General features: G+C 40.0%; 1 protein-coding gene across 7 annotated transcripts; it reads left to right on the top strand.

Annotated features, from left to right (window-relative positions):
- Positions 1–3,450: 3,450 nt before the first annotated feature.
- On the top strand, positions 3,451–20,898 carry dazap1 (DAZ associated protein 1). Of its 7 annotated transcripts, none has more exons than XM_026194408.1 (14): positions 3,451–3,659; positions 4,780–4,820; positions 6,493–6,659; positions 7,064–7,129; positions 8,268–8,375; positions 8,607–8,655; positions 12,391–12,473; positions 15,282–15,429; positions 15,620–15,652; positions 16,187–16,336; positions 16,820–16,984; positions 19,128–19,220; positions 19,673–19,720; positions 20,651–20,898. In XM_026194408.1, exons 1-14 carry the CDS (start codon positions 3,628–3,630, stop codon positions 20,821–20,823), a joined length of 1,356 nt encoding a protein of 451 aa, XP_026050193.1. In that variant the 5' UTR covers positions 3,451–3,627; the 3' UTR covers positions 20,824–20,898. The 7 variants fall into 7 exon arrangements, with proteins under 7 accessions (XP_026050193.1, XP_026050195.1, XP_026050198.1 ...); XM_026194407.1 differs by lacking the exon at positions 3,451–3,659 and adding an exon at positions 3,740–4,331; XM_026194410.1 differs by lacking the exon at positions 19,673–19,720 and having other exon boundaries at positions 3,455–3,659.
- Positions 20,899–21,443: the final 545 nt, after the last annotated feature.

Genomic DNA, 21,443 nt, shown 5'->3' with positions numbered 1-21,443 from the left:
GAATAAATACATTAATTAACAAAATCCTACAAGCTTTGTATTATACTGCTATAGGCTTGGTGTGCTGGGGGACTTTGCATGATGCACTGAGCGTTTCTTATAAACTCACCTGTTTTCTCTCGCCATGTTTTCCAATGTCACTACAGCGTGCCGTTGAAGTTTTTCTACTCTGTCAAGCAGTTTGTGCTTTGTTCCTGTCGAAATAGGGAGATGCTCTGTAAGTTAAAGACTCTACAATATCACAGAGAGAACCCAAACAATCAGGTGACCTCCTGTGAGCAAAATACTTGGAAACAGAGGGAAGGAGAATCTCCCTTTTAACAGGAAGAAACCTGCACCAAATGGACCTGCCCCTCCCTGGGCAGGATCAGGACCAGTTGGAGGTGAGGGGAAGGCGACAGGACAAAAAATAAATAAATAAATGAACATATATATATATATATATATATATATATATATATATATATATATATATATATATATATATATGCTTACATCTATCATGATAGTATCTCATAAATAATATCTCCATAGCAACGCTGTAATAACTCATGGTCAACCAGTGTCCCAGTGGCAGCAGTCAAAAGCAGGTTAGAGGCACAACTTCACAGCCAGTGGTAACCAACAAAAGCATTTACCCCTTCTTGCTTTTGCAGCACACAGCAGGAATGACTGTGAATCTTTTGCTTTGTTTTGTCTTGTTTTTTATTGTGAGAAAGAGGCAACAGCAGTGCAGGGCTTTACGGTATTATGGCAACTGTCAGAAATGAATGATGCAAGACTGACTTTCATGACAGCCTTTCCACAAAGACTGCAGTGCTGCAAAGCTGGTTATAGCTACTACTACAGATCAGTATTAACAAAAATGTAGCCACACTACAGACCAGGAAATATTGGACCTTTTAGGATTGAAAGATAAGGGCTGCAGTTACACAAGAGACCACTGACTTTGCATTTTATTGGCACTGCTTTGTGTACAAATAGACTTTTAATTTGTCTAACAAAACTCGTGATGATGACATGATGTGTTGTATTATCATCATTTTCCCCATTTAAGATCCTCTTCAAATGAGAAAAAACACAAAGTATTCATAAATGCACGTGCAGAATGTAGCTGAACATTGTTCAAGTCACTCTGAGATTACTGACGACTAATAATTAGTGAGTACAGAGTGAGTATGCTTTCTGCATATCACCATCTCCTGCTCCTGGTCTTTTATAACTCCCTGTTAACATAACAGTACCCATTTCAAGCGAGCCAATTTCTTCTGAGAAACATGATCAGCTGTTTCCCCCCCACATGCAAAGCAATTTGAAAGAAAAATTGGCTTCAGTCCCAGCGGAGAGTGTGTTATAAATCTTGACATGCTGATTTGTAACCTCACTTTGTCCTCCAAAAAGGAAAGAGAGAGAGAGAGAGAGAGAGAGAGAGAGGATCTTCCAAGGACTGAGTGAGAAGGTGAATTTCTCTGACATTCACAGTTCCCACAAGAATTTTTAGGAAAGTTCAGGGAACACAACCACATGGGGGTATCTGCACACCTCTGTGTCTCTATTTTCATTGTTAATTAGTTCTTCAATTATTGAATGTTACAAGTTACACAATTTAATGCCTTCAATGAGAGTAAAGGAGGCAGCATGTGTATAAATTATGAGATGTACATGAAGTACTTTTATGTTTTATAGTGAAAGAGCTCGAGTTTTTTCTCTCCTGACAGTTTTTCCATTTAATCCGATATGACTTGGATGCAGATTTTGTTTATCCTTCAGAGAGTGTTAGAATAAATGTGCGATGGGGAGTTATACGATATACAGTCTGGCGTTCTCATAAAGCATATTTTTCTGTAATGATGCCCAGAAAATTAATGAGGTTCAAAATAATACGTTCAACAAAAACCTGATTTGTCTGATTGGTGGTTAATGATTGTAGTGGGAAAATGGTGTTATTACAGCACTGAATAATATCACCATGTCTACATACAACGAGGATATAAATACAGAGAGTTAGTTTATTTACAACCACACACAGGAGCACATAATACATTACTGAGGGTAGAATAAGTCTAATTTGCCAGAGTACTATTGGCAGCATAAGCACACTCTGTTCAGAACACAGAAGACTTCAATCATTAAAAAAAAAAAATTAATGGGCATTGTGCATGTAAAGTGTTATGTAATCACACATCACCCCTGACACTTGGATTTGCATTCCATGTTTAAACTGTCACTGCTGTCACTTGTGTGTGGTTTTATTTAAAGAGCCGTTGTCACGTCACCATCTGGTTATCAGGCACAAATATTGAAGTAAGGTCTGAATTTGCATAAAATTTGTTGTCTGCAAGGAGGAAAGTTGATTTTGGGCCTCTTCTTTGCTGTAACATTGCTGGAGGCTGAGCTTACAGTTTTTAAAAACTAAAGCACTGTATGTAAATGTCTCGAGCCAACTTCCAAGGAGTCAGACTTTAATGTGGTCATAAGTAATAGGATTTCTGAGGGTTCGAAGTTTTTCTTTGGACATTGGTCACTTTATCACTTATTTCAGTCCAGTTCTCATATCTGACCATTTTTTGAACCACTCAACACTGTTCTATGGATCATTGAAGTGTAATGGGCACTTAACTCAGAGAACTGGTGTTGTGTCTACACATAATAGACAACTATCTTTAGGCACTTGTAATTAGCAACCTATCATAAAAACACAATTTGTTTCAATTGCTTTAGTTAAATCTAGCAAAAAAAAAAAAAAAAAAAAAATACATACAGTTTGATGGGCATACATTTTTTTTGTCTGAGGCTAAGATAATGATTAAAGAACTGGATTGAAAATCAGTAACAACAAGTCTTACGTTTTTGTGTAGGCAGGAGTTCAGGAGGTGATTGTCTATAGCTATCTATAAAACATGGTGGATGCTCTCATGGCTTGAACTGCATTTCAGCCAGTGATGTTGGTGATTTTGTCAAAAGTGATGAAATAATGACGGCATCAGATTTTGATCCAATATGCAATAACATCTGTCTGATTGGCAAATGCTCAATTTTTCAGCATGACAATAGTCACAAACAGACTGCCAATGCCGTAAAAGCATACCTCGATAGAAAAACACTGTCATTCATGGATATTATTATTATTATTATTATTATTATTATTATTATTATTATTATTATTATTATTATTATTATTATTACATACGGATCTTTTGGTGGAGCTTTTACATTTGAATGAGCATAAATAAATAAATAAATAAATAAATAAATAAATAAATAAAAGAAAAAACATGGGGTATCAATCGTAAAGTTGACTTTCTGTTTGATTATCATTCGGTGCTGTGTCTTGCTAATGTTGCCCTTATCAGAGCATTTTAAGGCTGAGTAAACTAACTGTGAAATAAGAATCGTTGTTTAAAGCGTTTAGCTGCCCCCTCGGGGCTCATTAGAATTGACGGGTGAGTGGGTGCTGCTGGGTGTAATGTTCCTTTAAAGAGCGCTGCCCCCCGCAGCGTCGTCATTGCGCAGAGCAGTTTGAACCAAAAAGCGGAGTGACCTTCCTCCGCTCTCAGTCTGAGAGGGGCAGCACTGAAGCAATAAGCCGGTCACAGCTCCCGCGGTCCCCCCGCTTTAGCTTCAGAAATGAACAACAACTTAGTCGGAGATGAAGTCGGGTAAGATCAGTTTAACAGAGCCGTGCACGGCATCCATGCGGAACCGTGAATCTGTTTGTGACTTTCTGTTAGAGCGCTGTGTTGTCAAGCTGTCAGTTGACAGCTAACGTTAGCTAGCAGGCTAAGCTAGCCTGAGTAACTTAGCGAAGTCGCTAGCCTGAGGAAAGGCGGCCAAAAAAGTGAAAGTAGTCTTCAGAGTAGCTCAGCCTTTGGTGCCACAGCTCATGGAGAAATTTACCATGTTTGTGTGAAGTGCTACCACTTGTCAGACGAGTACACGGAATTGTAGTTAGTTATTTCTGTGTTGTTTTCGGTTAGCTCCAAGCAACTGAGCTAGTTGAGCTAACGCTTGCCAGCGAAGCGAAAGTCTCCGTTCCTGACTTCGTCGGTGCGAGGACATTTAGCGGGCACTGCTGGAGGATGGAGCATCCTCGTGTGTAGCCAGTCTTCACTTTTCCCACGGTCGTTACAATTGTCATTTGTGTGTTTCAGCAGTGATCCGAGGCACACATTAACGAACTCGCTAGCGCATTTGACAGAAGTACCGTTTGAACTGCCGCTAAACTTCCAGTTATGCAGGCATCATCCGAGTTCACTGGTCCGCATGCGGAGAGCCGAGCAACCGCTCGTTGCTCCGCTCATAGATGGAAATACGGATCTCAGCGTTGAAAGGTGATAGACACGGGCTGTCGTGGTTTCGGAACTCAGTTTGTGTTAGCCTGCTAGACGCCAGGGCTCTGTCCCGGGTAACTTACGTGGCAGGAGGTTTATAAAAAGCCCTTTATTGTCGAGGCCATTGCCTTGAATGTTAGAAGACCAAAGTGACATCCATAGCAAGGACTAGACCTCAACATGAGTCACACTAAACACGGACATTTTAACTGTAGCTGTACTGTGGATATAACCAGATGCTGCATTGGTAGCAGGCTTGCCTGATGTTGTGTAATAGCTGTGTTCCTGGCTGTTTAATCAGCTGTGCTTTCAGCCTGTGCAGGAGAGCTTTCATTTTTTTTAAATCATGCCTTTCATATGTGACTCTGTCCTGACGATTTCCAGATTATCATTTAGTCTGGCTCAAAGTGATGATCAGTGCTCACTTAATGGTCACATCTCCTTTCAGGAAACTTTTTGTGGGTGGATTGGACTGGAGTACCACACAAGGTATGTCACACGGTTTCACCCATGAAGGCTTATTTATATAATTCAACCCTTTCTGCATTGCACTGTTCACGCTGCCTGGTTGTGTATCAGAAATTAGTTGTGAATGTAGCATATAGATCAGGTCAGGTCAAGTCAGTAGCAATACAGAGATGATTTCCAGAGATAATAATGAAATAAAATCTTGCTTTAATATCAGTATTATGATGATATACTGACAGTGACTAATGGGGCTTGCATTTAATTGATAACCTGTCACTGAGTCATGTGAAGACCTGTAGAGAAGTAGTTTCTCTTGAGGTTTCAGTAAATTTATCCTTATGATTGCTAAGAGTATGTAGTTAATATTAATTACACATTTTTGACCCTTTAATGTCAAACCCTTCAAAACTCAATATCATGTAATTTTTATCTAATGAGCACCTGAAAGCGAGGTTTTGTAAAACATAACCTGCCAAGGTGGAATTGCTCATTCCTGTTTGTTATTATGAGCACTGTTTTGTTGTGTACCAAAGCATGTGTATCATTTTAATTAGTCCTTAGCCTTGAGTATCTAGAAGCAGACTATGTAACACTCACAGTAACCGTAATTACAGATAATAACAAGTTTTGCATGATATTATTGGTGTAGTGACTTTGTAATATGCATAGACTTGACAGCATACTAGGAACGTATAGTTAGTAGCAGCATTTATTAGATATTAAATCATGTCATTGAAATCTCCGTGGTCATTAATGTGCTTTGTCTGTTATAAAGAACAGGAATATAAATGGTAGGCATAGTAACGCCTCACGCTTTACTATGATTTCATTCAAACTGTCATTTATGAGCCTTTAATTTTCATATTTCCAAGCAGATAGTGTAAGTGTCCCTGATGGTTTGCTTGTAGCAAGTGTCTCTCGGTATTATTGAATTTTTTGATATGCTGTAGTGACTTTTGATGTGCTTTTCACATCGCAATATAACTGATATATCCACGTGTGTATATATATATATGAACGTCTCTGTTGGGTGTGTGTTTACACTGTCCTCTCATTCAGTCCGAGCCGGAGATTGTCTTGCTTGTTGAAAGCCCTGCACTGTCTCATGCTAGATTGGCCATTGTGTAACATTGCACGGGTGCTTGTCTGTGCTACCAGCACTGAACCACAGGGCTACGTAACTCTGAGCTTGTTTCTACGGTGATGCCTCAGGGCTTCTCAGCAATGAGAAAAAGCAATTACGGTAATGCTCTCCAATGTGACTCCTCATTTGTTCAAACTTGCACGCCTTGCTTGTCCTGCCTCCGTGGGCGTGTGCGGGCCTTACATTTGTTGGTTGTATATTTAGTGCAATGCAAGATGACAGTGGGTCAATGCTTCATTTGCTCTTGAGGAGTTTTAGTGTGTCACTTACTGTAACATTATGTTTTCGCATGGATAGCACAATACCAGATATTCTTCCATAACAATAAAGGTTCCTTAATACCTTTTGGTGTTGCCAGTATAATCCACAGAAAAATAATTTTTTCTCTCAGGTTTTGGTCCAAGTTGGAGTGTCACAGATATTTTTATGGTGTCCTTCAGCATAAAGAAGTCATCTAGTATTTAAACAATGACTGCACTTCCTTCTCTTCATGAGGAAAATTGCTGTGGCTCAATGCTTTTGCTTTGTTATCTTCTCTTCTCTTCTCAGAGACACTGAGAAACTACTTCTCACAGTATGGGGAAGTAGTAGATTGTGTCATCATGAAGGACAAAACTACAAATCAGTCGCGAGGCTTCGGCTTTGTTAAGTTCAAAGACCCCAATTGTGTACGGACAGTGCTGGAGACAAAGCCACATAATCTCGATGGAAGAAATGTAAGTATTTTAACAACAGAAGAGCAGATGGTTGAATCAAACGCAGTAATCTGCCGGCGCTTTCTGTGAGAAAACTGAGAAAAAAACCTTCATATTGTATTTCATCATCCACCAGTTAGAAGTTATTTAAGGGAGAGGAAAGGTTTTCTTTAGGCCATACATGCCTGGAACCATTAGTACAGATGATGCACTTTGGAAAGACTGACATTAGTTTGCCCGACAAGATTTACCTGTTTAAATGAGTGAAATTGAAATAGGGATGGGTTTCTCCCACGTGCATCAAATCAGTTTCATTCACGTGAGATTTTTCTTGGTTTGCTGTGCTGATAGAAACAGTGCGGGGGGTGAGGAACATTTGAAGGTGCCTTTATTTTAGGCTAATGGAAAACTCTCTCTGTTGTTAGATTGACCCGAAGCCATGTACTCCCAGAGGAATGCAGCCTGAAAAGTCTCGAACCAAGGAGGGCTGGGTAAGAGGAATCTGATTTCTTCTGGGGATGCTAGGCTAGCTGTTTCTACTGGAATAAACCTGGAATAGACCCCAGCCTCTCCGTCCCCTCCTCTTCTGGAGGTTAGGCTATAGCTTGTTTTAATGAGGCGACCTTGAGCTTTTAAGTGTAAATTATATATATTTTTTCTTTAAAGTATAATAATTTTCTTTTTTCCCCCCATCGTGACAAAAACACAGCCTTTATTACTTTGAGGTCTGGATAACTCACAGAAACATTAAACAATCTGTGACTTCTGTCAGCTTCGATCTCTTACTGCAGGGACTGCAGCAATATCAGCCACTCTCTGGTACAGCTTCCACTTATTTGAAATTGAAGTATAGAATTGTGACATTTTAAAATGTTCCTGTATAACGACACTAAATTAAAATACAGCTGCATGATTGCATTAACTTTTTTTTTTCTAGCCGTCTTATCTGAAATGTGATGTTCTTGTAATTGCCCTCACACATCGAGGTATTATTAAGGAGGGTTTGAACATGAGTTGGCTAATGTGGTGCATCGCTCTCAGCAACAAATTTTCTGAAAGGCAGAAATCTCCGCTCTTGCTCGGATAATTTGTGGGTCGATCAACGATGCTTATCAAACCCCTGCAGACCTATTATAGCCATTTTGTCCCTTTGGGCAGCGGGGACTTTAGTTTTGCTGTCAATATAACGTTTTCATAAGTTGCTTATTTGGCTGTAAGCAGACTGTATGTCAGAAGCTTTTAGAAATGCGGCTCTTTGCTTGCTGCTGCTGCTGGAGCCCCTTTCACTGGCTTTAAGTCATGCAGCTGGTACTGAATGTTTTACTAAGTAAACACAAGATGTAATTGTTAGAAATCATTGTTGTAAACAGCCTCTAGCCCTTACGGCATGAGTGCAGTGTACAGCAACGGCGAAACGCTTAGTGGTTGAGAATAAGTGGAAGAAGCCGTGTTCTCTGATCTGTGGAGACTAGTCTTTGCATTGACATGACATGTTAAGAATTATACCCCAGGGCAAGAGGAGAACCTAATTTCTTCTGCACTGTCTGAATAGATGATGGCTAACTGGCCCCTTCCCAGAGTGATCCTGTAAGAGACATTGAAATCCATACACTCCCTGTTTTTTTTCAGAAGGGCAGCAAAGCTGATAGCAATAAATCAAAGAAGATATTTGTAGGTGGAATCCCCCATAACTGCGGCGAGCCTGAACTCAGGGACTATTTCAATAGATTCGGAGTGGTGAGTATTGCCAAGTGCATAATACAAGTCAGTTCATTATTGTCATTAAGAGTGCTTGAATGGATGTGACATTGAACAGGGTCAGTACTACAGCATAAAAATATATGGGGCGAGATGCGATAGGACGATTCATTATTTTTCCAAACTGAGCAAGAGTATTTAACTGGAATAAGAACGGACCCTTACCAGATTTCTAAAGCTGAGCCACTGTTTCCCTTTGTCCCATTCAAGGTCACAGAGGTGGTAATGATCTATGATGCGGAGAAGCAGAGGCCCCGAGGTAAAAGCTGATCCTGTCCTTTCCCTCCCCTCTCCATACCTTACCATATTAAATCTAATGACAAACTATTCTGCCCCCCCCCCCCCCCCCCCCCCAAAAAAAAAAAAAAAAAAAAAAAATCCCATTCAGCCCCAGCGATCTCGTTTAGTTAATGCACTGGAACGGGAATTTTGTTCATGGTAAATACAAGCATTAACTGGAACCCATACTAGGTTACTACAGTCAATATCAACCAGTTTTTATTATTGCTGTGGAAAAAAACACTGCCCGCTGAGGCTGCATTAAATTCCTCAAGATAAATGAAGGCAATAATTGTGCATTCGTATATGTATTTTTATAACATAATAACGCAAAACTTTAGCTCAACCTGTGTTGTACATTATCACAGTGGGAATATGTGAATTTTGCATAGGTTGTCTAGCAAACTGGTGTCATAAGAGCAAATTAACTGGCTATCATGAGCGTAACTATAGTTCATTAGCATTTAGTGTAAGTGATGGCTTCACTTTTTCAAGTATGTAAACAATAGTTGGGTAAAATGAAGAAGTAAAATTAGGAAACTACTTTTTGGTGTAATTTTTCCTCTTGCTCGTATTCACTTCACTTTCAGTGTGAGAGATGGAAGCAAAGTCCACAGTCCTTGTTTATTTGGAGCTAACTTGAGTCTAAAAAAGTCAAACAAAGTTGGTATCTTTCAAAATCTGACACTGCAGTGACCTTTAAACTGGAACCGCTTAAGCAGAGATCTCTTCATAGTGAGTGTAACTAGGAGGACTAAAGACACTTAAGAACTGCTGAATATTTCAGTTTTTAAAAAAGAAAAACAAATACACCTTAAAACAAATATTGACACTAGATTTTTACGTATCAAACGTTTTGTTTGTTTTGTGGCTGTCGCTGTCCATAACCAATCAAATGTAACGTGATATTTAATTACCAGTTAACCTCCCCAGCATTATTTGGCCTTCAAAATGACATTGAAAAAATATGTTGTGCAGTTTTAATACAGCTTAGTCAAAATATTCCATTCCTAGTGCATTTTGTCATATTCTTTACAAATAGCTGAAATAAAAGGTATAAAAACATATTCTTAAAAAAAGAAGAAGAAAACAACGCATACTAAGGATGCAAATTTGTCTTGAAAACCACAATTAATCACCATGAAGTAAAATGACTTATTTTATCTTTTTTATTTACTAAAACTGTTTCCACTAGTTATTAAAAATGATCTCGGAAACAAGCTAAGACTAACTAACTGAAAAAGAGACATTTTGCAGGAAAAATAGGTGCTCAAAAAAACACAGTACTTAATCACACTGTGCAACTGGCGTATTGAGAACACTTTGAGCGTGTGAAGGGGGGGTTTGTCCTTCAAAGAGGCTGGTTGCAGCCTGTTGTCTGGAGAACAATGGAATCATTTTAAACCCTTTTATTTCACTTGGACTCCTCAAAACTTTCAGAGACCTAATTTTGAACTTCAGAAAGGACCTTTTATGTTTACCCACTTAAGTCATAAATGTATCATGAGTGTGTGACATGTGTCGACACTTTTAGCACGGATGGCCTCGCTGGGAATCAGACCCGTGCCACCGGACGCGATGGTGTCAGGCCCTGCCCACCGAGTTACAGTCACAGCTGCTTCATCTGCATTTGTCCTACATAGAAACGATGAAGCGGTCACTGATCCACAACACGCACCCCGCCTCTCCCTTCAGAACCCACTCTCTGTTCACTCTCTGTTGGGGAAAAACCCAGAATAGTTTGCCATTGGATTTTAACATGATCTATTGCACAAGTAACAACCATTACATAATCTTTAATAGTGTAAACCTTCTTTTACTAAAACCGTTAGATGCTGATCATTGGAATAAGTTTTCTTTACCTTTATTTAGAAGTAACTGATACTTGTATCTTAAATGGCATAGTATGTGTTTTCCCATACGTAGAAAGTTAAGTATTTTTGTAAGTAAGCCCTTTCTATTTTTTCTTTCTTCTGTCCCCCTTCTTCTTGTGAATGGTTTGAATGTGATTAACGGTGTCTCTTAAGATTTGTCTTTTCTCCTTTAGGTTACTGTGTATTGATGGGTAGCACAGAGGTACAGGCCAAACGTAAATGCAGCCAATTTATTTTATTTTATCCGTTTGTTTTATTTTTTTTCTTTTTAACTTGGTAAAAAATGAGGTGTACACAAAGCTGCATCTATGCTTGCCTGGACTTGACTGATGATTTCACTCTATTAAGCTTAAGAGCAATTTAAGGAAAGTCCTGTCGCAACAGTGTCTCACGGTTGTGATCACATGATGCTGCAGCATAATTATTATAAATAATAACCTTTTTCCCTACATATAATGAATTTTAGATGTAAAGATTTATATATATATAAGATGTAACACAGACTCTGTGTGGACCAATCTTGCTTAATTGTGACCCCAAAAGGTCAATATTGCCTTGGGAAAAAAGTCTAACTAATTACAACTTCAGTAATAATTTATCATTAAATATTTTCAATAATACAAATTTGTAATATAAAGTTTACTCTGATAAAAAATACTTGATTTCAGTAAATTTGTGTCATTTCTGCATTAAAAATACTTAAACTGTCACTTGAATATAACAAATCTTGGTAATTAGTAAGCCAATAATTTGAAAATGTCAAATTATGTTCTAGTTTTCCATCCAGATGGTCTGTAGTTTGTTAGCTGATATTTTAGGCTGGGTAAAATCCTTACCAATGACACCATATGTCAAAATCTTTAATGGGCCAACTTGGTTTTACATTTAGGTTGGGGAACGGGTCATCGACAGATGTTAATAATAGCAGTAGATCACGAGTCTTGGGAATGTTTGGCAGGGTACTAGAGGTCTCTGAAAATCTCAGTTGTCTTGTAGGACATTTAATTGGATTCAGGTTAGGTCCCCAAGTAGAGATGCACACCCAACCCAATTCTGCCACAGCGGAAAGTTAATCAGATTGAAAGTAGATCACTGCAGCACGCAGCAGCTTGTTGGCTCTGCAGGGTTTTGCCTCAGATCATCAGATGAAATAATTTCCCGAACAGCCGGCGTGGTCAAAAAGTTGTCGAACTTGTTGATGCACTTTGTGTATTCCCTTGATGAAACAAAACACACCCTGCTCATCAGTGCGGACGATCAGTTGTGGCCTATATCTTTGTGTTACCGTTGTGAGCAATATTTTAATTGTCCATTTTAGGCTTATCCTGGCTGACTCAAAAGTAAAATACTGAATTTGGGAAAGCTTGGAGAAAGCTTTAGGCATTCTACAGTTTGTGTTTCTCCATATTTTTTGTGATGCATTAACAATGGCTGTTGCGAGTGTGTGCTCCACAGCAATATACCACGGGACAGATCAAGGTGGGGTTTGGATGAAACAGCATGAAGTAATTAATTGTAATATTGGCTCAATTGGAATTCATCAGCTACACGTTTGACCTTTTTATGTGACATTTCACTTTAAATCAAACCTGTCACCCTTCATGTTTAACATTTAAGCACTCCATTATTAATCTTCACCAAAAGTTTCTCTGCACAGTAAAGTTTCCTTTAATTCCCCAGGCGTTAGTCTTGGATTTGTATTGTCTGCGACGTCATCCGAACCCCAGGAGCCTCTTGCTCAGTCTTGACGGATCCTCACTCTGCTGAAGCCCAATACTGTTCTTCATCTTGTGTTGTCACAACCCCCCTGCTACCTTGATTCACTCTTGGTCGTTGGCTAGGTTTTGGATTTATTACTTTCGAGGCCGAACAATCAGTGGACCAGGCTGTCAACATGCATTTTCACGACATCATGGGCAAAAAAGTGTGTAGTTGTAGTTTTATTTTACCCTTAAGATCAAACTGAGGCTTGGGCGACAGAGCAGGAACTGTACTGTGATGCTGCTTTATTGCTCAGAGCTAATTTTCTAGTGGCTTCCTATTTGTGAACGCAGCATCATACGGCTCAAAATTAAGTGTCTAATATCTTAAATTGATGTACGTAATATTTTTTTCATCACATTACATGCCTATCTCCCACTTATGCTTTCATAGCTTCTAAAAGCCCTCATCCTTCTCTTGCTGCTATTACAGTTTAAATTGTCGCCCAAGGCTTTGTTTAAACTGACCACTCCTTTAGGATGTCTAAACAAGTTAAATTGTATTCTACGAATTTCAATTACAGTAATTTTCTGGCTCTTGATGTGCTAAAATGGAAACCAAATGAATGAAATGCAAGGCTTTAAATCCAGCAGTCTTCTTGAGATTTTAACTCACCTAAAGGATTGGTCGAGTCACTTCTATTTTTGTTTCTTTGTTTCTTTTTTTCTTTGTTGTTTTCTTTTCTAATGTTTTGTTGGCAGGTCACTTACACGTCAACATGTTTTATTTTCTTTGTTTTTCTTTTTGAAAAGTTAAAGAAAAGCTCAACTCAGTGACCTCAGTTGAAGAATCTCCATACTGTGTCTGTCAATTCTTTAAATCTACCAAATGAAAGTCTGCCACTTCACAGTGTTTGCTTTAACTCGGCGCGTGAAGCAGATGGATGAGGTTTAGTGTACAGAGTCAGTTCAGATAGTGTCAGGTAGGCCGTCCGTCCGGTAAAGTAACAGTAAGTCTACTGTGTTGTAATATTTAAGCACAGCTCTTAACCCGCTGCCACACCTCTGATTGTACCATTGTACGGACAATCCAGCTGACACCTCACCTGAGTTACAACCAAACAAAAAGACATTGACTTGGGTTAAAATGGGACTTTATCCGCTCCCTAGGAAAACCACCCCGGAGAGGCAGTAAATGAAGACAGCCTCCTCCTTGCCCTCCATGCAAATAGTAATGAGTTGTGGGCATGAGAAAATGATTGCAGTACAGTTACATCCACTTATGCATATCCTGTTACTGCACATGTGGTTTTAGTGTTTCAAGGTCAGTCCATAGTAGCTGACACGTTGAAGATCTTTCGTAACGTATGTTAAAATGATTTTGGAGAGACACACCTCTCTGTGTCTCCCTTCTTAGATGTTTTTCTCTGTCAAACTTGACTTGGAATAAGTACTCGAGGGAGAACGAACAGTGACAAGATGGCTGTAAAACGAACCGATCGCCACTCTGAATTGGATGTGACATTCAATAAAGACCTCAACTGGAGTCCTCAGTCCAAACCACAAATTAAATGATATTATTAACTACCAGTTAATTTTCTCCAGAAAATACCTAAGGCCAGGAAATTTGAAAGCTTCCCTGAAATGGATTTTATTATTTGCCAATTTAGAACGGCAACAGATTTTCATTCAGATGTCACTGATTATTACATGAAAAAGATGAGCTGAATCCAATTTTGCCAGCCCGACCTGTATACTCTCTGCTGGTACCCGCTCCCCTTGACTTTGCCCTCATTTCTTGTAGGATTGGGGGCTCAACTTAATCCATTGTTCTTGACTTGACATTACCTTACGCTGGGACTTGAGGGAGGCTGGGAGATATGAGTTACAAAATTAGAAATTGGAGCACATCAAACTGTGGAACAAATCCCAATTCTGCTGTTGGGGACTGTACAGAAGTCACGGTATCCATCACTCGTAGCTGAGATGCCCAAGGGAGAAAGTGCTCAGGTAACCGGCGGCGAGGCCACTCCCGGAAACATGTGCATGTAATTAGGTCGACAGAGAAGGAAGAGGGGAGGCTGGGGAAGGTGGTAACACCTTAAAGCAGGGAGGAATTTGCAATTCGTTTTCCTCCCGCAAGGTGACCCCAATAACTCAACCTCTCAGTCTATTTATGGTTGGCTCCCCCTTAGTCTCAGCCTGTTTCTTTGCTCTGGTTAAGTGCTGGCAGCTTTGCCTAGTTATAGACAGCGAAGTTTTGTTATTGGGTCAACACATTCATACTTGACTCAAGGTCACCCAATTTTTTTTTATATATATTTATATATAATTAAAATTAAATCAAATGTGGCATTTAATTAACATTGTCTTTATCAAAAATGAAGAAACAACTTGTCAAATTTATGGACAATTGTTGGGATCCAGTTTGAAAACTGTTTTCTCACTTTTGACACAGTATGAAGATTCAGATTTAGATTGAATAAAAAAAAAAAAGACTGTTCATTTGTAGTTTCTGCATGTTTACCTTATATTCTGTTAGAGCTGAGATACCGATCTACATCCATTCCCCCTTAAAACTTATACCAAAACAAAATACAAATGAAATTCTCTGTAAGCGTTAGCTGGAGAAAGGTAAGTCATGACCTTCCATTAGATGTCTTTATCTTTTATATAGGGTAGTTAATGACAAAGAAAAAGACAGACATCTATGTTTCTCAGGTACCTTTCAGATCTTGGATCATTGATTGGCTCTTTGATTTTCTTTTTTTCTTTTTTTTTCCTGGCCAGTGAAATTCCCGATTAACACAGAGTACCTGAGACACATAGCCATACAGCCCTTCTGGCTACACAGTAATATTAATTTATATATAGCTGGCCCACATAAATTAAATAAACATAAAGTAAAATATTTCAAACTGGCCCAAATTGCTGAGATTAAGTATCAGAGCTAGGACAGGTCTGTCTAGGTGAGGGGCTTCATGGACTTTTTACTGGTGTTGCCAAATGTGCCCTCCTTGTCCTTTGTCCAGGTGGAAGTAAAGAAGGCCGAACCTCGTGACAGCAAAGCTCCTGGCCAGCTTGGCCCTGGCCAGTGGGCGCCCAGGGGCATCTTGAGTGCAGCTAATGGTTGGACAGCACAGCCTGCTCAGGGCTGGCAACAGCCTTATGGGCCACAGGGTGAGTGGGAACAAGTCCCAGAGCAGAGCAAGAGAAGCTCACTGTTCAGAGGAAAATCCAATGTTTAATCCTCTGCTTAAACATTAGGTTTGTATGTATGTGTGACAGTTTGAATACTTAACTGTTATGTGAACATTTTATGTTTTCAGTCTAATCTTTTTTTTTTTTTTTTTCCTTCTCCTTCCTAAAGGAGTGTGGGTGTCAACTACCGGCCAGCCCATAGGTAGGTGTTAGTCCTCCACTTGACAACACAAAAACTGTCTTCTTTTTGTTATTTTTGTGGCTTTCTTGCATGTTGTGTAACTGTTAGACTGCAGATACATGTGTTTTTGCCATGTGATCATGTGCTTATCTCAAAACGCTTGTGTGACAGCACAGGGCTCGCACACGGTGTGGCCCATGGACCGATGACAGTTAACAGTACATGTTATCACTGATTCATAAAGGCTGAGGCTGCTGATAATTTGCTGCTCGAGACAGATGGCAGCATTGAATGGATTCCGGGCCTCCCTCTGCTATTGGTCAGGCTCGGCTTCATATCACCACCTCCGGGTCAACCTGCAGCGCTCGCTGCAGTGTCGACTCTGTGCTCGCTCGCAAGATCCTTCAGTTTCAGATAGTCGTCTGCTTCAGTCTTTAAACAACTTCTCTGTGCACACTTTTAATCAGAGAATCTGTTTGATGCAGTTCATATGTATCCTATTATTGTCAACTGTGCTCAAGTCTCATTAGTCTTTGTTATTCTGTGTTGGGGTAGGCGGGTATGGACCTCCGTTGCCAACAGGCCGGGGAACCCCCGCCCAGCCTCCGTCGCCTTTCAACGCATTCCTGGTCACGACCCCGGCAGGTGGCTTTGCTGCACCTCAGGGCTACCCTCAGCAGGGCTACAGCACCGCACCTCAGTTTGGTCAGTCGTACTAACTCAGTCACATTTTACTACTGTTGATTGGTAATGCTGTGTATATAAATAAGTTAATAGTTTGGAGGCCAGTAGACGGTGACTTTTATTTATTTTTAAAGCATTTGAAAAAAACATGTTTAGTGCAGCGTCACTGAAGAAAAGAGAAGAAAATTTGAAACAATGATTTAAGTCATTTTTGTAACAATCACAGTTTATATTTATGAAAGACATGTATTGGCCACACAGAGCTTTGGTTCTTATACCCCTTATGTGGTCTAGGTTTAGACTGTTAGACAGTGATATTAGGTGAATAAATGGTAGTTAGTGCCTTGACTAGAAGTGTTTTTTGTGAGGTGGTAATGGTGTCAGAAATCATCCACTTTTTTTTCTCCTTTTTTGCACACAAATGGTATAAAATGCTAAAGCAACGCTAGAAAACGTTCTTTGGGGTGAAAAACAAATACAAATCATGATATGTCTTTCCAACAGGTTACAGTTTCGGCACACCACAAGCAGACCAGTATGCTCCACAGGTTCCTCCTCCACCCACGACTCCAGGAACTGCACCGCTGGGCTTTGCACCAGCCACCACACCGACTCAGGATTTGAGCAAAGCTCCCACCGGGCAGCCTGACTTCACTTATAGCCAGTATGGTAAGACGGGCTTTGTGCATAAAGAATGCCGCCTCTTTTCTCTCCCAGTTGATTTTTCTTCACCTCTCGGTCCTGCCCGTCTCCCTGGTTATTTTACTGGGTGCAGCTACAGCCTTTTTAGGTTCATGAGTATTCCCCTTAGACGAGCAGGAGCTTGCTGATGGTACCATTTAGCTTGAACGGCTACACATGCATACATGCTTTCTGCATAAATGAACCCCTCTGGCTCTGCCAAGAAGATCACTGCTGAAGTTTCGCCATACCCAGGAGTCCTCAGCAGTCATTTCAGTTGAGTGTTTCCGGCGGGCCCTGGATTGATAAAAGATTGGTAGGTCTTGGTAGGTTTGAATTAGATCATCCTGCCTTGCGATGTTTGTTTTTCCTGTTTTGTTTTGTTTTTATTTTAAAAGGATTCCAAACTTGGCCTGAACGTGCAAACCATTTGATTTGATTTGGTTCAGGCACTCCTGCTTTTCAGTTAATCCCTTCGACCCTTCCTCCTCTTCCATGTTGATGACTTTGCTGGCTTCTTTTCCCAGACTTGGCACGATTCCCATAGAAGAGCACCAGCATGACAATATTATCTTATGAAACACTGTTTCTGGAATATGCCGTGTCCAATCTGCCAAGCCACCTATCAGATTTTTTTCACCATGTTCATCATTGTTATTGCACTGGAGCTTTGCATGCTTGTCTGCAGAATGTGACCTTTTTCCACTCTGTGTTGTAAATGCATAGAGATATTGGAGTACTGGATTAGTCATTTTTGACTAATGTGTCTGTAGGTTGTACTTTGTGGTTTCTGTCTTTGTGGTCTTTGAACAGTGCTGTCGACCAGTCTAACAAAACCTTTAGATCGTGTCGGACCACAATAAATATTCGTCCTGGATCTCGACTGAGCTCTGAAACTGCTGCCACATTTCAGTCAGCATTCAGTGCCTTGAAAATGAGACAGTTCGCCAATCCACTTTAGTAGAAAACAATGATTTGTAGTTTGTATGATTTTAAGACTGTTAGGGGCCTGAATCACATGTTGTAAATGCACGATGGAGAACCGGCGATCACGCTGAGAGCACAAATGGAGGCCGGAAGTTTTCAGATGTGAAACAAAAGGCCGAGATAAAAACTAACCAGCATCCATGGAAAAGGAGCAGTCTTTGTCTTTGTTCAACACCGAGCCATTCACTTACATAACCACACAGGCAGATAACAGTCAGATGCTCATTCATAGCTTCCATCCAGTTTCTTGGCTGACTGGTGTTATTTTATTTTTTTATTATCATTATTATTATTCTGACTTGGCTTCCAGCTGCTTCCAACTGCTTAATCCCACATCTACAGCAGTCCTGCGATTGCTGCCAGTCATGACAGGTGCCCATCTTGTTCAGTGTTTTGTGCCTGTGCTTATCCTCCATCCAGCTTTTTTGCTTTTACTGTTCAGGCACTTTGTCTGCTTATCAGTTGGTAGAAACAGCAGAGCCTTGCGAAGGTTTTGTGAAATGAGCATAAAACACGGAGCTCAAAAGTGACGCAAGATTTAGATACTGGATAAGTTTGTGTGTAAAACTAGCAAATGGTTAGTTTGGCTTTTATTAAAGTGATGCTTGTCTTAAAAGCAGCAGTTGTCGAAATGCCCTTGAGTGCACTGCCAAGGTGCATTCGATTTCTAAGAGAACTGGGGTTATTCAAGTAACCAAACAAAGAGATGAAAAGTGCACACAGCAGTGACACAAAGACTCCAAGTGGCGTGTTGAAAGATGGGAAACAAGCCTAGAAATGTGTATCATGGTAGACCAATGGTTCTCTTTCTTGTTTCTAGCTGCTTCCTACCCGTATTTTCAGGCTTCTTACTTGTTTTGGTGGTTTTTTTTGTTGTTGTTTTTTTTTTAGAACAATGCACATTTCACAAAATTTTGCGAGACCAGGCTGGCATGATAAAGTCAGGTGTGCTAGCAGCTAGCTCACACATGTGTTTTGACTTGTAGGCGAAGCTGAAAAGAAATGCATCGCGGAGCATAGTGCAGACCCATTAAATAAGTATAAATGTACAGCTCTGTTAGCTCAGTAAGAGGGGGAACTATGTAAAGTAGTCGGCCAGCCGTATGTGGGTTCAGTCAACCTGGTCTCCTCATCTCCCTGATAGGCTTGGGTAACTACCCTCAGGACCCCTCTGCCTACGGACCAACGCGTCCTTCTCACAGTTATGGTCAGGATGAGCAGGGAGGATATAGTTCAGGTAGGTGCCAGCATCGTCTTCTCCAACCACAAAAGCAGCATTTGTTCAGTAATACAGTATTTAGAGCTGCAACTTGGTTCTGTGCCTCTTTTCTTTTGCTCTGTGTTGAGTATTTTGCATGTACATTTTGCATGTACATACAAATTACTATTTGTATTCTTGTATAGTAAAATCAAGCTATTGCAAGCCCCAAAGCTGAGTGGATTTGAAAGAAATTTAAATTTGGCAAGCTTAGCCGTAGGCCTGCCATTTCCCTCAGCAGCTGTAGCTTTACTATACCAAGACTGACCACATCCTCCTTTTTTGTTCACTTTCTCAGTCTGCATTGCTTTGCTGGTTGTTAAAGGATGATCTAATTGTCAGAAAATGTGTTCATGGTTCAGTTATCTCTATGCATCAGCAGTCCATTCAACCATTGTTTCTTTTCCCCATGTACTGTCTCCACATTTTAGCTAAAGGGGTGAGAAAGGAAAGAAGATTTAAAGAAGGCCACGAAACCAGTAAATTTCAATTTCTCTCAGATTGTTCTGTCTCACGGTCCTGTTGGGATCACTCCTCGTTTTAGTTCTTTTCCTATGAAATTTTGTTGTATTTTCCAATTTTCACCATTTTCTTTCTCTCTTTTCAATTCAGTTATTCAGAACTATCTCTGAAATGCTTTGTTTTCTGTTTGTTTGTTTTTTTTTTGGTGACACATTGATACCTTCACTCTTTTGTTGACTGGCTTTTACCAGGGTTGGAAAATAATCAGTCGCCATGAGCAGGTTTCAGCAGTGTGAGCAGTGCTTCTGTTTTTTGATAAGATTGGTTTCCTTCCCTGGGAGTCACTGTGGTTCCCTCGTGTGTTTGCAGGGAGATGGTGCCACCGCGTGCGTGTGCGTACGCGAGAGTGTGTGTGTAGGAGAACATCCTAAGTGTCTCAAACAATGTTTTCCTCAATGAAGCCATTTAAAAATGTCCCTTAAATTCAACTGAAATTTTCCTTTTACTGTTTGTTTGAACGCACACAGGTTTTGACATAAAAAGGCTCATTGAAGGATTACACAACTAGTTGGAAAAATCCACCATGAAACACTGAGAAAACTTAAATTTACTGTCAAGCAGTGCTTACTCTGTTTCTAAACCCCTGTTGTTGCTTGGTTAGAGCTGCACAAAACTGCTTCAAAGCTGCAAATGTAGCACCTGCACCAAGCAACACGCACAGCAGTGTGTCCTGTAATATTTGGAATATGGGAGCAGTGTGAGTACAATAAGAAGCAGTTGGTGTTAGATTTTTCCTTAAAGTACAAACTGTGAATATTTTACATTAAATTTATTCAGTAAAAGGATTTAAGGCATTAGCCTTCTATCGAAACACCATCCGGTGAACCTGACATTAACGTCACCCCCTCTGTCCTGTCTGCACCTGTCCTGTGTGTTGTTCACCTCAGGGTACGGTCAGGACCTGACAGCCTTCGGCCACAGCTTCGCAGACCCCAGCCAGCCGACAGCCTCGTATGGTGCACCGACAGCACAGCCCGCCGCTGCTCCCCAGCCTGCCGCCAGCGCATTCGGCAGAGGGCAGAACCACAACGTACAGGGCTTCCACCCGTATCGACGCTGACCACCACCACCATCACCCCTTCCCAGGCAGGACCGCTGTGTAAAGTTCAAAAATAAACAAAAAATAAGAAGTCAGGGAAATCTGTGTTCTTGCTAAAATGCAAAACTGGAGTTCTGGATGTTCTTTAGGAATGTTGAATGCACACAGTTTGTGAAACAGGGATTCCAGTAAATTTAAAAGGGTATTTTTTGTCTTTTTTTAAAATTATTTTATTTTATTTTTTCGTTTTGCATAAATTAAAAAAAACATTCAGCAGAAAGAAGCTTTTATTCCCCACCCCCAACCCATGTTTTATAGTAGAAATAAACTACTTTGCAATAATTTTGTCTGGTCAAACACTAGCACAGAGACTATATGTAAAGAGACTTGCCTATGAATATGTATATTTATGGTGGACACAAATGAAAACAGGGTCTCAAGTTTCCTCAGCTTTAAATTATAGGGAAAATGTTTTTATTTTTCATTTGGTGAATTTTGTTTACTTTCTGAGCCTTTAAAGTTTGTTTAAAATGGAGATTATGAATATATATATTATACACAAACTGTGCAATTTTTTAAAAAGGAAAAAAAATTTTGTACTATAAATGTACACTTTGCTTGTTTTTTTATTTAAAGATGTA

Source organism: Astatotilapia calliptera, chromosome 15 (genome assembly GCF_900246225.1).
Source record: "Astatotilapia calliptera chromosome 15, fAstCal1.2, whole genome shotgun sequence".
Taxonomy (NCBI): Eukaryota; Metazoa; Chordata; class Actinopteri; order Cichliformes; family Cichlidae; genus Astatotilapia; species Astatotilapia calliptera.
This window is presented reverse-complemented; position numbering and strand designations above follow the sequence as displayed.

Bases quoted from the DNA above. Each gene is read 5' to 3' on its own strand.
- dazap1 (XM_026194407.1), top strand. From the start codon at position 4,264: ATGCGGAGAGCCGAGCAACCGCTCGTTGCTCCGCTCATAGATGGAAAT. The intron at 7,130-8,267 runs GTAAGAGGAATC...GTTTTTTTTCAG, and splicing joins CTCGAACCAAGGAGGGCTGG to AAGGGCAGCAAAGCTGATAG. The intron at 16,337-16,819 runs GTCAGTCGTACT...TCTTTCCAACAG, and splicing joins CAGCACCGCACCTCAGTTTG to GTTACAGTTTCGGCACACCA.